The following is an 11,888-nucleotide window of genomic DNA, read 5'->3' as shown; positions in this document are numbered from 1 at the left end:
CATCCCCCTTCTAAGCTGTGTTTCACTTTCACATCTGTGAGTTCTTTGTTACGTCCGTCTTTAAAAAATCTGCCTGCCCAACACGGTCAAATTGTACCCACCCTCCTACCTAGCTAGCTATATCGGTATGCTAGCTATAGCTATCTATCTCTCTCCCTCTAAATATATCAATACTGTCTATATATCTAGCTATATATATAGTCTATCTATGTATATGTATGTATTATCTATAATCTGTTGCTGAACACTCTTTCTTACACTGTTGTCTTCTATCTCTCGTAACTCTCAATGGGCTCTCTAAGCTGGCTGGCCTATCGTCTCCCTTCCGTGACGTCATGCAATGCATTGTTGGAGAAAAGCAAACCACTGTAAAATATGACCTACTTTTTCGTGTTTTTTATGTTTTGTGATACTTTTTAATATAATATACAGTGGATAACAGTTTAAATGTTTATTACCAACAATCAATAAGTGCAAATTCGTTGGAAAATTAAACTTGCAAGATGGGCTTTAAGTGTTCATCAACCTATTAAACGGTCAGAAAAAGGCCACAAAGTAACAAATTATGATTAAAAATATCCATAATTCTCTTTTGAGTGCTAAGTATTGCTGAAAGATATAGTAGAAACTAATTTGTTGTTGTATGTGGCTGTGAGTGTACTTGCATTCTATGCGTTGGCTGAATCGCAATTGCATCAAGACAAATCTCATTGGCCAATACACGATGAACGTAAGTACGTAGAAGAACGTAAATTACTAAAATGATCCTTCTCTTTATCTCACACCTCAAACATGACATACAAAATATCTTCGAACAGAAAACACAACCAGAGATATTTATAAGCTATTATTTTATTGTCGTTGCAGTTTTAAAGCTTCGCCACCAGGGATCCTGCTGCACCCCCATTTCCTGCACCTATGGTCTCCTCTCAACAGACATTGCATGATTGAGTGTCAACAGGAATTAAAGTACTGTCTGTGGCTGCTTGTAGCTTCTGTCCTTCTTCTGGTTCTGTGCAGCAGGCGCATGGCCTTGTTTCTTGTTCTCTGACACAGCTTTTATGTAACCTTATGTTTGTTATTTTTGCAGTGGCCTCAGTCTGGCAAGCACAGTTCCAAAATCCAAACTTGGACTCTCCCCAAATTGAGTTGGTTTCACTTCTGTTCCATGATAATTTGTCATGCACAGAAAAAATTGATTTAGATCTGTAGTTCACCCTGTCGTCACGCCACATGTAATTGATAATGGAGAGATTTCCTTGTTTTTAATGCCGGTTTTAGAGGATTAGGCTTTATGAATAAAAAATATTCTATGACCCTTAAGCTAATGAAATCTTTTGAAAACCAGTTCATTAAACTTAATGCTGCTTTTTTAAAGTACCTTTTATACTATATGTAGAAATAGGTTTTTAATTATAGTGACATTAATCAAAGCTGTTCACCAAATGAAAGCAATTTAGTGTGCATGCAATAGAAGTACATAGATGCTATAATTATTCAGAGACCCAATTTGAAGTAATCTTAAATCAATACATTTGTAACAGTTAAAAGAGAGAATTATATTTCTGATTTGGAGATGATTAAATTCAGCCACATCTTACATTTAATAAAAAAATTATATCTCTGCACATTTTCTTGGGCTTTAAAATGAAATAAGTGATGGTGGATGCTTGTACTTTTATATAGAAGAATATGTCTTAAACCACATGCTTCTTTTGTAAAATCCCATTAACATGTATGGAAAGGATTTGGAATATTACTTCCTGAGCAATTTTGATAAGAATGTTCAAAATGTCTCTGGATTACCTCAAGTTGAAGTATGTACTTTGTTGAAATACTACTTTTTTTAAGTGAGACAATTTCACCAAAGTAGGTAAAGGCTTTGAATGTTTGTGCTGTTTGGATTTTTATCTTTTCTTATTAACTTCTTGGAGTTCTGCTCAACTCTGATAGTGTACTGTAACTGCACGCTACTGCACTTTCCAGAATCCCCTGTCAGTCAAACAGCTGTCCAGTTCATGGAAGTGAGAGTTTTTGCACATTTTTGATGGACATGGTTAGGTGAAAACTTTCAGAGAGAATATTGGTCACGCGTTTGCTCTTTCATTTTACACAACCAAGTTTTAATTCATCACTTCCACCATTTAGATTTGAATTGAAAGACTGACTCTACATTGTCTCAAATGTTCCTCTCTGCAACAGTGTTACTGAGTCAGTTAAACTGACAACACAGTAAGAACTTTACACTAACATTTGAACAAGTAAGCTTTTCTTTCTCTTCCCTTTTCAGGTCCTCGATGGGCGTCATGGAACCTTGGGGTGTTCATGTGCATTCGCTGTGCCGGCATCCACCGCAACCTGGGGGTCCACATCTCCAGAGTAAAATCTGTCAATCTGGACCAGTGGACAACTGAGCAGATCCAGGTATACACACACACACACACACACACACACACACACACACACATTCTTCTGATTTATTGTGTGTAATCTGAATCAATGAGACATGGTAGTTACCCCCAAAATGCACCTATGCACAGACTGATTACAGTTCCATTTCTTCCTCGAGCATGCGCGCACACACACACACACACACACACACACACACACACACACACACACACACACACATACACAGGGCTATAAACACACCTTTAAAACACAACTCACACCAGCATGTAAATACTGAATTGACACCTTAAGTATTAGAGCAAAAGGCCCTTGCACACTGAGTTGAAAGTGTTCATATGCGTTTTATCGTATCTGTCATCCAAAAACTGTTGTGATGTTGTGCACAGAATGCAAGATTTCTCTGAAAATTCTTGCATAACAAAGTCTTCAAGCAGTGATGATGATTTTGTTCTCTTTCTTCTTAAAAAGAGAAAAGGAAATAGAAAGTTTTGGGTCCATCCAATTGTGAAATTGCGCGGAGAGTGTGGATGTAAATGTAAATGCGCTGTATTTATATAGTGCTTTTCCAGTCCTAACAAATGCTCAAAGCACTTTTACATCTACAGGAAACATTCACCATTCACACACATTCATACGCTGTGGCCGGGGCACATTTACATTTACATTTACATTCACACACTCCGATGCGCAGCAGGCACCGGGGGGTTCCCTTTGATGCATTGTTTGCAATACTGGAGCCACAAATTAAAAAAGAAGACCACCAAAGACAAAGCGGATCAACTTGGATGCCATGCTTGGTTTTACCTGTACGGTGGCTCTGAAGTGTCAAACCACCTCTAAATGCTTGCTACAGATAAAACATAATGCAGAAATTGATCCCAATCCAGAAAAAATGTATGACAAAAGAAAGTTTCTATAGAAATGTGTAAACGTGATGGCACAAAGTCAAGCCCTTTGAACCAAATTGAAACCCACAGAAGTTGTACACGTTCAGCTGGAATCATTAAAACTCTTCTTGATATCAGTATAGTACATTATCTTTGATGTTCACCACAAAAATACAAAATCCACATAAATAATAAAAAAGACGATCCTTAGAACTTATAATGTAAGAGTTTGCCCTATAATTATCAAATTTGTTTTTCTAAGTATCGACTGCAACTACTAAGCAACTAAGTCACTTACAAAAATGTTGCCAATGAATTTAATCATCGATCAGTTGGCTCTGTGTTACGATGCATGACATCACTCCAGTGTCTCTCCGACCTTATGTCAGCTAATTAGCGTTAGTTAAATCTGTTCTTTTATCCTTTAATAGTGCAGATTTACATAATCTTTTACATGACCCAAAGCATGACAAAACCCTTGTGGAAATTCATTAAATAAATCATTGTGAGTGACAAAAAACAAAAAAAACAAAATTTGAAAATGCACAAATTAAATTTGAGTGCAATCTCTACTAAGATCTATAGTATGACTTAAGTGAGAGCAAAAACCGAGCAGCGCATTCACATACTCACGCAGTGGATTATAGACATGCATTCATGCTCAGCAACAAACAGGAATATAGAGAACTGTTATCAGTCTGTGCATGGTAACTAGGGCTGGGCGACATGGAGAAAATTAAATATCACAATATTTTCTACCAAATACCTCGATATTGATACCGCAATGACGTTGTTGTGTTGACTATTGGTGCTTTCGCAACATATTTAATATTTAATGAGATTTTTGATAAATAATCATCAGTAATGTGGATATAATGACTAAGTGGGTAAAAGCAAATAATACAACAGTCTGGTAAGTTCAGAAAATGACCTGGGACACAGCCTGTAAAACCAGGAAAAGACACCATTTATGCCATATTACAATATTCAAAATCAAAGACGATATCTAGTCTAATATCAAGATATCAATATATCTCCATGGTTACACTGTTCATCAGGTTTAACTACTTACAAATAATGTAGAGGTCTGTACTTTTTATCATGGGTACACTTCAACTGTGAGAGATGGAATCTAAAACAGGAAATCACATCATACGATTTTTAAATAACTACTTTTTAGTTTATTGCATGACATAAGTATTTGGGGACCTATCAACCAGTAAGAATTCCAGTTTTCACAAACCTGTTAGTTTTTCTTTAAGAAGCCTTCCTGTTCTCATTTCCTGTATTAAAAGCACCCGTTCGAACGTATTATCTGTATAAAAGACACGTGTCCACACACTCAATCAAACAGACTCCAACCTCTTCACAATCGCCAGAGAGCTGTTGAAGGACAACAGGGATACAATTGTAGACCTGCACAAGGCTGGGATGGTCTACAGGACAATAGGCGAGCAGATTGGTGAGAAGGCAACAACTGTTGGCGCAATTATTAGAAAATGGAAGGAATTCAAGATGACGGTCCATCTCGGCTCCATGCAACTTCTCACCTCGTGGGGCATCAATGATCATGAGGAAGGTGAGGGATCAGCCCAGAACTACACGACAGGACCTGGTCAATGACCTGAAGAGAGCTGGGACCACAGTCTCAAAGGAAACTATTAGTAACACACCACGCCATCCTGGATTAAAATCCGGCAGCGAACGCAAGGTCCCCCTACTTTAGCCAGCGCATGTCCAAGCCCCTCTGAAGTTTGCCAATGACCATCTGGAAGATCCAGAGAAGGAATGGGAGAAGGTCTTGTGGAGTGAGTAGACAAAAATAGAGCTTTTTGGTCTGGAGGTGGAAACATCATTCTTTGGGGATGCTTTTCTGCAAAGGGGACAGGACGACTGTACAGTATTGAGGAGAGGATGAATGGGGCCATATATTGCGAGATCTTGGCCAACAACCTCCTTCCCTCACTAAGAGCATTGAAAATGGGTTGTGGCTGGGTCTTCCAGCATGACAACGACCAGAAACACACAGCCAGGGCAACTAACGATTGGCTCTGTGAGAAGCATCTCAAGGTCCTGGAGGGCCTAGCCTGTCTCCAGACCTGAACCCAATATAAAATCAGCAGTGTATCAAATACTTGTTCTTCCCACTGTATTGCCAAGCTCTCATGGTAACTACCTTGTCTCATTGATTAAATTACACACAATAAATCAGGTGTGTGTGTGTAGGTTTGCGCGTGTTGCGAATTTATCTAATTGTTTGTTGTGTACAGGATGTGCACACAACCTTGAAGGTGTGTGTGTTTCTTCAAGGCAGTGCCTTTACATGAGCAGAGTGTGAGTCCAAAGTGTCTCACTCTGAATGTTAATCATTGTTTTCAATGATTAATTAATTCTGGATGGCTGATTATTCCGACTCCATCTCCTCTGCTTCTCTCTATCTATCTCCTCCTTTTAATTTAGCTTCGACACATACGGCCATTGGAAAGCAGTGAGCGAGTTGAATTGAGTTGAATGCAAGTGAATTAATGTAAGGACTCTCTGTGTAGGGCTGCACAATATGAGAAAAAATCTAATTGCGATTATTTTGACTGATATAGCAATTGCCATATGATTCATGATATTGGCGGGAATGATCATTTTATGCATCATTTTTCTCATTTAATTAAAAAATATTACAATTTAAAACATTTAAATGATTATAGTGTGATTTATTTTTCTCTTCTGTAGGATACAATTTGTGGGCTGGGATGTCTCTGCAGCACCACAATACTTAAAGAGTTACTTTGTTTTTTTTCCAACTTGGCCCCTATTTTTTGATGTTTGTGTCGTAGTGACTGATGGGAACAATCTTTGAAATTGGTCCAGTATTAAGCAAGATTGCTGCAGTCGGTGAGCACGCTACAATGTTCTGTAAGTTAACAGGGCAGTTGGGCAGCTTCTATTTACGTTCGCAAACGTGCTCGTTTTGTCATTGACAGGCTCAGATTATTGTAAAAGTGTCCGACAACATTATGGAAGGATTTCTAAGGAGGTCCACCTCTGTTTAAAAGGAATACACTTTTTTCAAACATATAAACATTTGTGAAATTGCATTGCTAAAGCCACCAGACTGCATGTAAATAAACATTGTAAAATACACTTCATCCGAAGTCGAGAAACTAACAAAAAAATAAGAAAAGCCGTGGGGTAGTCTTTCCACTTTTCCAAGTGCTAAGTGCAAAGCACTGGTTTACAGATTTTCATGTGAAAATATGTTTGTTCTATACGCCCAAAAGTATTTTTAAATTTTTTTTAAATGGAGTTTGGTGTGATTAGCGCTAGCAACCTCAGAGCAGTTTGGTCTCTATCTCTGTAGGGATCCTTTCCAAAATGTTGTTAGACACTTAGAATAATAATCTGAGCCTTGGCAAAATAAAGCATTTTAGTGGACTAAACTGATAATGCACATTTGCTCCATAGGGTTACTTTACAGCCTGGTCGGCAGCAGCAAATTACAGGGTTCACTCTTAATACTGGACCAATGTCAAAGATGTTGTTCCCATCAGTCACTTACACACAAAAATATTGGAAAATATGGTCCAGGTTGAAAACACCCTGAAATTACCTGTTAATTCAGAATGGTTTGACACATATTTTGCCTTAAACATACAGTATATTGCCCACCCACCCTGGTATTTGTAATTTGCTCTATTCCACATTACCATCTCAATAAAATTGTGAATAATTGTGAAGCCGTATTGCTGTGTGTGTTTGACAAGTTCTTTAAGGCATTTTAACATTTGCCTCTCAAGTGTTAACTGCACATATATTCACACATGTTTTCCTTTCTTTCTTCCTGTCCCTAATTTACAGAGTATGGTGGACATGGGCAACAGTAGGGCTAAACAGCTGTATGAAGCCTACCTACCAGAGAACTTCAGACGGCCACAGACAGACCAGTATCCTCTTTCTGCCTGCTTTCTGTATTCTGGTCTTGGACTATCGACGGCCACAAGCATTCATTCAACCCCAACTTCATTTACTGAAAATCACAGTTTTTCATAAAATATGTCACCATACATTGGTGTTAAAATTCCCCGTCATTGAACACGTGCATATAAACATCTTATAGAACGCTCTGTCACCATATAGACTTTTACACCACCATATGCTGGATGCCACCATATATCTTAAAGCTCCCTATGTCCCTATATATTTTGCTCTGAGTTTAAAAGAGAAAAGGAATAAGTAACGGATAAAAAAAAAAGAAGTGTTTACTAACCCTGTTTTTGGGTGTGTCTGCGACATTGAACATGACTGCCAAAGGTTAACCTACATGGTTAAATTATCCCCCGGTCTTGTTCTCCCATACGAAGAAGAGATTATCTTGCCTGGTTGGTGTATGTCTTTCCTACTTCTATACGGGTGTGTTCTGTGTTAAACTGACTCCCAGAATCTGCATGGTTTCACATCAGAAGATTGGTGCTTGCTATGGTGACCACAATATAGCTCCGGGCCCGCTTCATTGGCATCTTTGCTGGGCAGCCTCACTCTTCCTTGTTGTTGTAGTGTAGGTTATAAAAAGTTTTATTTACAAAAGTTTGTGATGTGGAAAAACAAATGTCTTTGTCTTCAGTAGTGTTAGTGTAAGCCTGGTGTACAGCCATCCCCTTGAGGCTGGTTCCAGCCAGAAGCAATCTTCTCAATCTTTTATTTACACACCTGCCAATGACTGAGTTCTCAGTGTCACAAACACACACGCCCCCCTCATGTCACCTGTCAGCTAACTACTCAAAAGACACTAAACGGACACTAAATCCAGTCATACAGGCACACTCTGGCAATAAGAAAAGAGTCTATCACCTATCCATTTTTGCGGGGTTTTGAAGCATAAAAAAAAAATCCTGCATATACAGTAAATGTTAATTTTGGTAGTAAATGGGTATTAGATCATTTCCTGTTCTGATCTTGAGCCAGACTCAAGGTTAACTGGGCATGCTCAGCATTTCTGTACAGAGCCAAGTCTGTTTCACCTCTGTTCCAACACAATATCACCAGATAGTTGTTCTGGTGTCAGATGTGTGTTTTTCTATTTGATTATCAACCAAGGTAATGAGGCATCATCTCATTTGTAAAAGCTTATATCATGCAAAATCATTTATTTTTTTCCTCTGATGAAATCTTTTTTTTTTTTATCTCACTGTGAAATCCAACTTAATTCATTACTTAGTAGATACATTCAAATTGACCAGTAATGTAGTTAAATCAGGTAAAACTGCTCCTGCTCCAACCGTCATTATAAAATAAATTACCAAAACCAATAAAGTTAAAGTTGCAATATGTAATACTGACCGGGAATGTTTAAAATAGTTTGTATTTTATTTATAAAGGACAACACACATTAATCAACATTTCTTTAAACGTGCCAGTGTTAACCAGTCGGCTATTTTTCAACCATAGTTCTTAGTTCGTAGGCCAGATGATTTAAGACCATGGAGGTGGGAAAGCAAAAAAAAACATTAATACAGATTAAAATATACACGTAGTAATCAAAAAGACACCATACATACAGCTATAAAGGGTTTTTAGTTCGTAGTCCAGATGATTGTAGACCATGGAGGCAGAAAAGCAACTAAAAACAATACAGATTAAAAAAAACACGTAGTAATCAAAAGACACCATACATACAGCTAGCGCAGAAATGTAAGCTTTTAGTTTAGTATGCCATGCAGAGCTGCAGAAAGCAACAGGACATTTATGGAGGTTGCCAGACTGAGACTGCAGCATCCATAGTCTTTCCAAAGCGCGCTGAAAGAACATTCACAACAATTTTGCTAGACGCTTGTCTCACATAGCCAGACATTACTTCACAGCACAGCGGAGTAGCTAACGTTAGATGCTGGCTACATTGACAGTCATAGAAGCCTGTGCTCACGTGGAACTCTGTACCCAACTGACAGACACACTTTTCCGGCTTATTACAGTAGCAACCGTTAAAAATAGGAGTGAGATTTCGGGGGACCAACCCATATCAAGTAAAAATCATTTTCTTTGGCTCTTTCTGCATCATTATCCTTCATAGTTTACATTGGGATTTGTTATGTGTGGGGGGTATAGGGGGATCTTCCTAGGGGGGTCTGGGGGTATAGGGGTATGCCCCCCCGGATTGTTTTTGAAAAATAAACCATTAAATGGCACTTTGTAGAGGGTTTTGTGCAACAACAAAAAAATCTGAAATCAAGTCTTACATGATATGTGCAAAACTGTAAGGTTAATAGCCTTTGCATTGTTGTAGTATCAACAGGTATTAGGGCAATTAGCATTTACATTAATGTTAATTAGTCATCACTTGATTACACATTGTATTACCTTCTGATGATATAAGAACTGACCCAGACAATGTCCCAAACATAATGAGCCACATGAAGAGACAGTAGCATACTGCTGAGAAGATTTGGGTCTGTGGTGAACAGGTCCAGGGCTCCCTGGTGTAGGGACTGGGGAACCAAAGTTAAATTAATGTTGGTCTACCAGAGGGATCAACTAAGACCACTGAAATTCTAAAGAATGAGAACCCCTGATTTACATAAATTCTAATCCTTTAACCTTTGTGCCAAGGCTCAGTAATGTTTTGCCCTTATCCTCTCTGCCCCACTTACTGTATTTACTTTTTTCGGAAAATAAAAACTATTTGTTCATTTTATTAACATTGAATGAATTTTTACAGTTACATTTAGAGATGCACCAAGGTTAGAGAAGCACAATAGTAGCCCAACGTTGCAGTATCGTATATATAGTATAGTATAGCTTAGATGTGTTTCATCAGATTTCTGCTCATGTTTACAACTTTGTGCGCATTATATATATGATATAACTCCTCCCATCTCTGTTGTCTGAGATTTGGAGAGTTGTAATATAGTCTGCTGTGCATGTTCTTGCTCCGCTGATATGGTAGATCTCATTCAGACCATCTGACAGACACAGAGGACCATTTGGGTCTCTGGTCTCAAAGTTTAGAGGTGGCTGTAAGCTGCTCATTATCAGAGGTCCACGCACGGATGCAACGCATCACTGCCCACAGCAGAGTGAGTCCACTAAAATGAACTGAAGTTGCTACGCTTACCAGCCGCGCTGCTCACCTCTATTTTTACAAAGCGACGGACGGGTCTGTGATACTCAGAGCACATACCTGAAGCCGGGGAAATGCGCCTGGTTTGTGAAAAAAATGTTCTCAGTTTGCGACATTTCAACAATTCCACAGACAGGGAGCGCTCTTGAACCCCCTCATCGTCTCTGAAAGCTCAACTAGTCGATCACGAGTGGTTCAACAGGTAGCTCTATAGATGAACTCATGTTTCAGAAATTTGACCAACCGGGTTGACACTTCAGCGTGAGATATCGGGGGTGTGGCGTGTGAGCGTGTGAAACCAGTCAAATGCGTGTGTCTCACGGCCAATGCGTGAGAGTTGGCAGCCCTGCAAATAGCACTAACTTACCTTCCCGTCCTCTCCACCCGACTGGACACACTTTATTGGCTTAGAATTTTGGCAACAATTGCTAAACACACTGCACACTCATTGTCCTTTCTTCAAAATGTATAGACCCCCCCCCCCCCCCCCCCCCCCCATGCTTGCCTTGTCTTCTAGTAACGTTAGCAGTTAGCAGGGTTAGCATGGCAGCTTTAGCCAGGACCAGTTTGGATCACTTCACTGGCTGTCTCAATTTGTTTTTGCTCTAGCTATATAATTCAACGTGAGTAGACAAATGTTGAAATTACATTGGGTAAAATGCCCATTCCTTGTAGCCGTGATAAATTAGCCTGAAGCTAATGCTCACCTAAGAAATTAGCCAGATCTGCATCTTTTTGGGCTCTAATCTGTCTCCATCTTTCAAATACATCTCCAATATTTACCCAGGGTTTGTAACATCTCTGGTCATGCAGTTTTTTTTCCTTATGTCTGGTAAATCTATCTCTGTTGATCCTGTTTGTTTGTTTGTTTGTTTGTTTGCTGCTTTCCTGGCTGTACTAATATTACAGCTGTAGCAGGCTGGGATTGGATTTTTTCAGATGTAGTTTACGATGGCCAACAGGGGCAAACACCCTGCAACCTAAGAAACACGTACAAATAGACCAAACACAAGCAAATTAAGAAAAACATTAATTAAAGACAAAACATGCACAGCATTTAGCAAATTTACTGCAAATACACACAACATAACCAATTACATAAACAGTAGGGATGAGCGAGTACAGCATTATCTGTATCTGTATCTGTTTACCACATGAATTATCTGTATCCGGATCCGTACTCGGACTGGGCGGGGCCTAAACCGGAAGTGGTCAGATTTAAACCGGAAGTGGTCGGTCTCTCTTGAAATGTGCGGGGCTTTAACCGGTATGTTATTTAAGCTTGCAATTGATATGAGTTGATCAAAAATTGTTATATTTATTGCCGATAATGTGATTATCACAGAACGCTGCGCGGCCAGTTGAGGAGTTGTATTCAATCCGAGCACGGATATTGACTCATATACTCGTAAAATACTTGTACTCTGCAAAAGTGCTTTATCCGTACCGGATACTCGTTTCAGCCGGATACTCGGATCACC

The 11,888-nt window shown here is 39.0% G+C and overlaps 1 protein-coding gene and 1 long non-coding RNA gene across 5 annotated transcripts in view; one reads left to right on the top strand and one right to left on the bottom strand.

Moving 5' to 3' along the window:
* smap1 (small ArfGAP 1) overlaps nucleotides 1-11,888 on the top strand; it is a 154,270-nt gene that overhangs the window by 23,435 nt on the left and 118,947 nt on the right. For all 4 annotated transcript variants that reach the window (XM_034898288.1, XM_034898287.1, XM_034898285.1 and 1 more), the window contains exons 2-3: nucleotides 2,291-2,424; nucleotides 7,152-7,237. In XM_034898288.1, the coding sequence (XP_034754179.1) occupies nucleotides 2,291-2,424; nucleotides 7,152-7,237 (220 nt within the window). The remainder of the gene's footprint in view (nucleotides 1-2,290; nucleotides 2,425-7,151; nucleotides 7,238-11,888) is intronic.
* The window catches only part of LOC117960413, a 19,288-nt gene that overhangs the window by 6,961 nt on the left and 439 nt on the right, over nucleotides 1-11,888 (bottom strand). The window contains exon 2 of the long non-coding RNA XR_004660144.1: nucleotides 10,464-10,467. This is a non-coding gene — a long non-coding RNA (uncharacterized LOC117960413). The remainder of the gene's footprint in view (nucleotides 1-10,463; nucleotides 10,468-11,888) is intronic.

Source organism: Etheostoma cragini, chromosome 17 (genome assembly GCF_013103735.1).
Source record: "Etheostoma cragini isolate CJK2018 chromosome 17, CSU_Ecrag_1.0, whole genome shotgun sequence".
In the NCBI taxonomy this organism is placed as follows: Eukaryota; Metazoa; Chordata; class Actinopteri; order Perciformes; family Percidae; genus Etheostoma; species Etheostoma cragini.
Note: the sequence above shows the minus strand (reverse complement) of the source record. Positions and strands in the feature narration are given on the sequence as shown.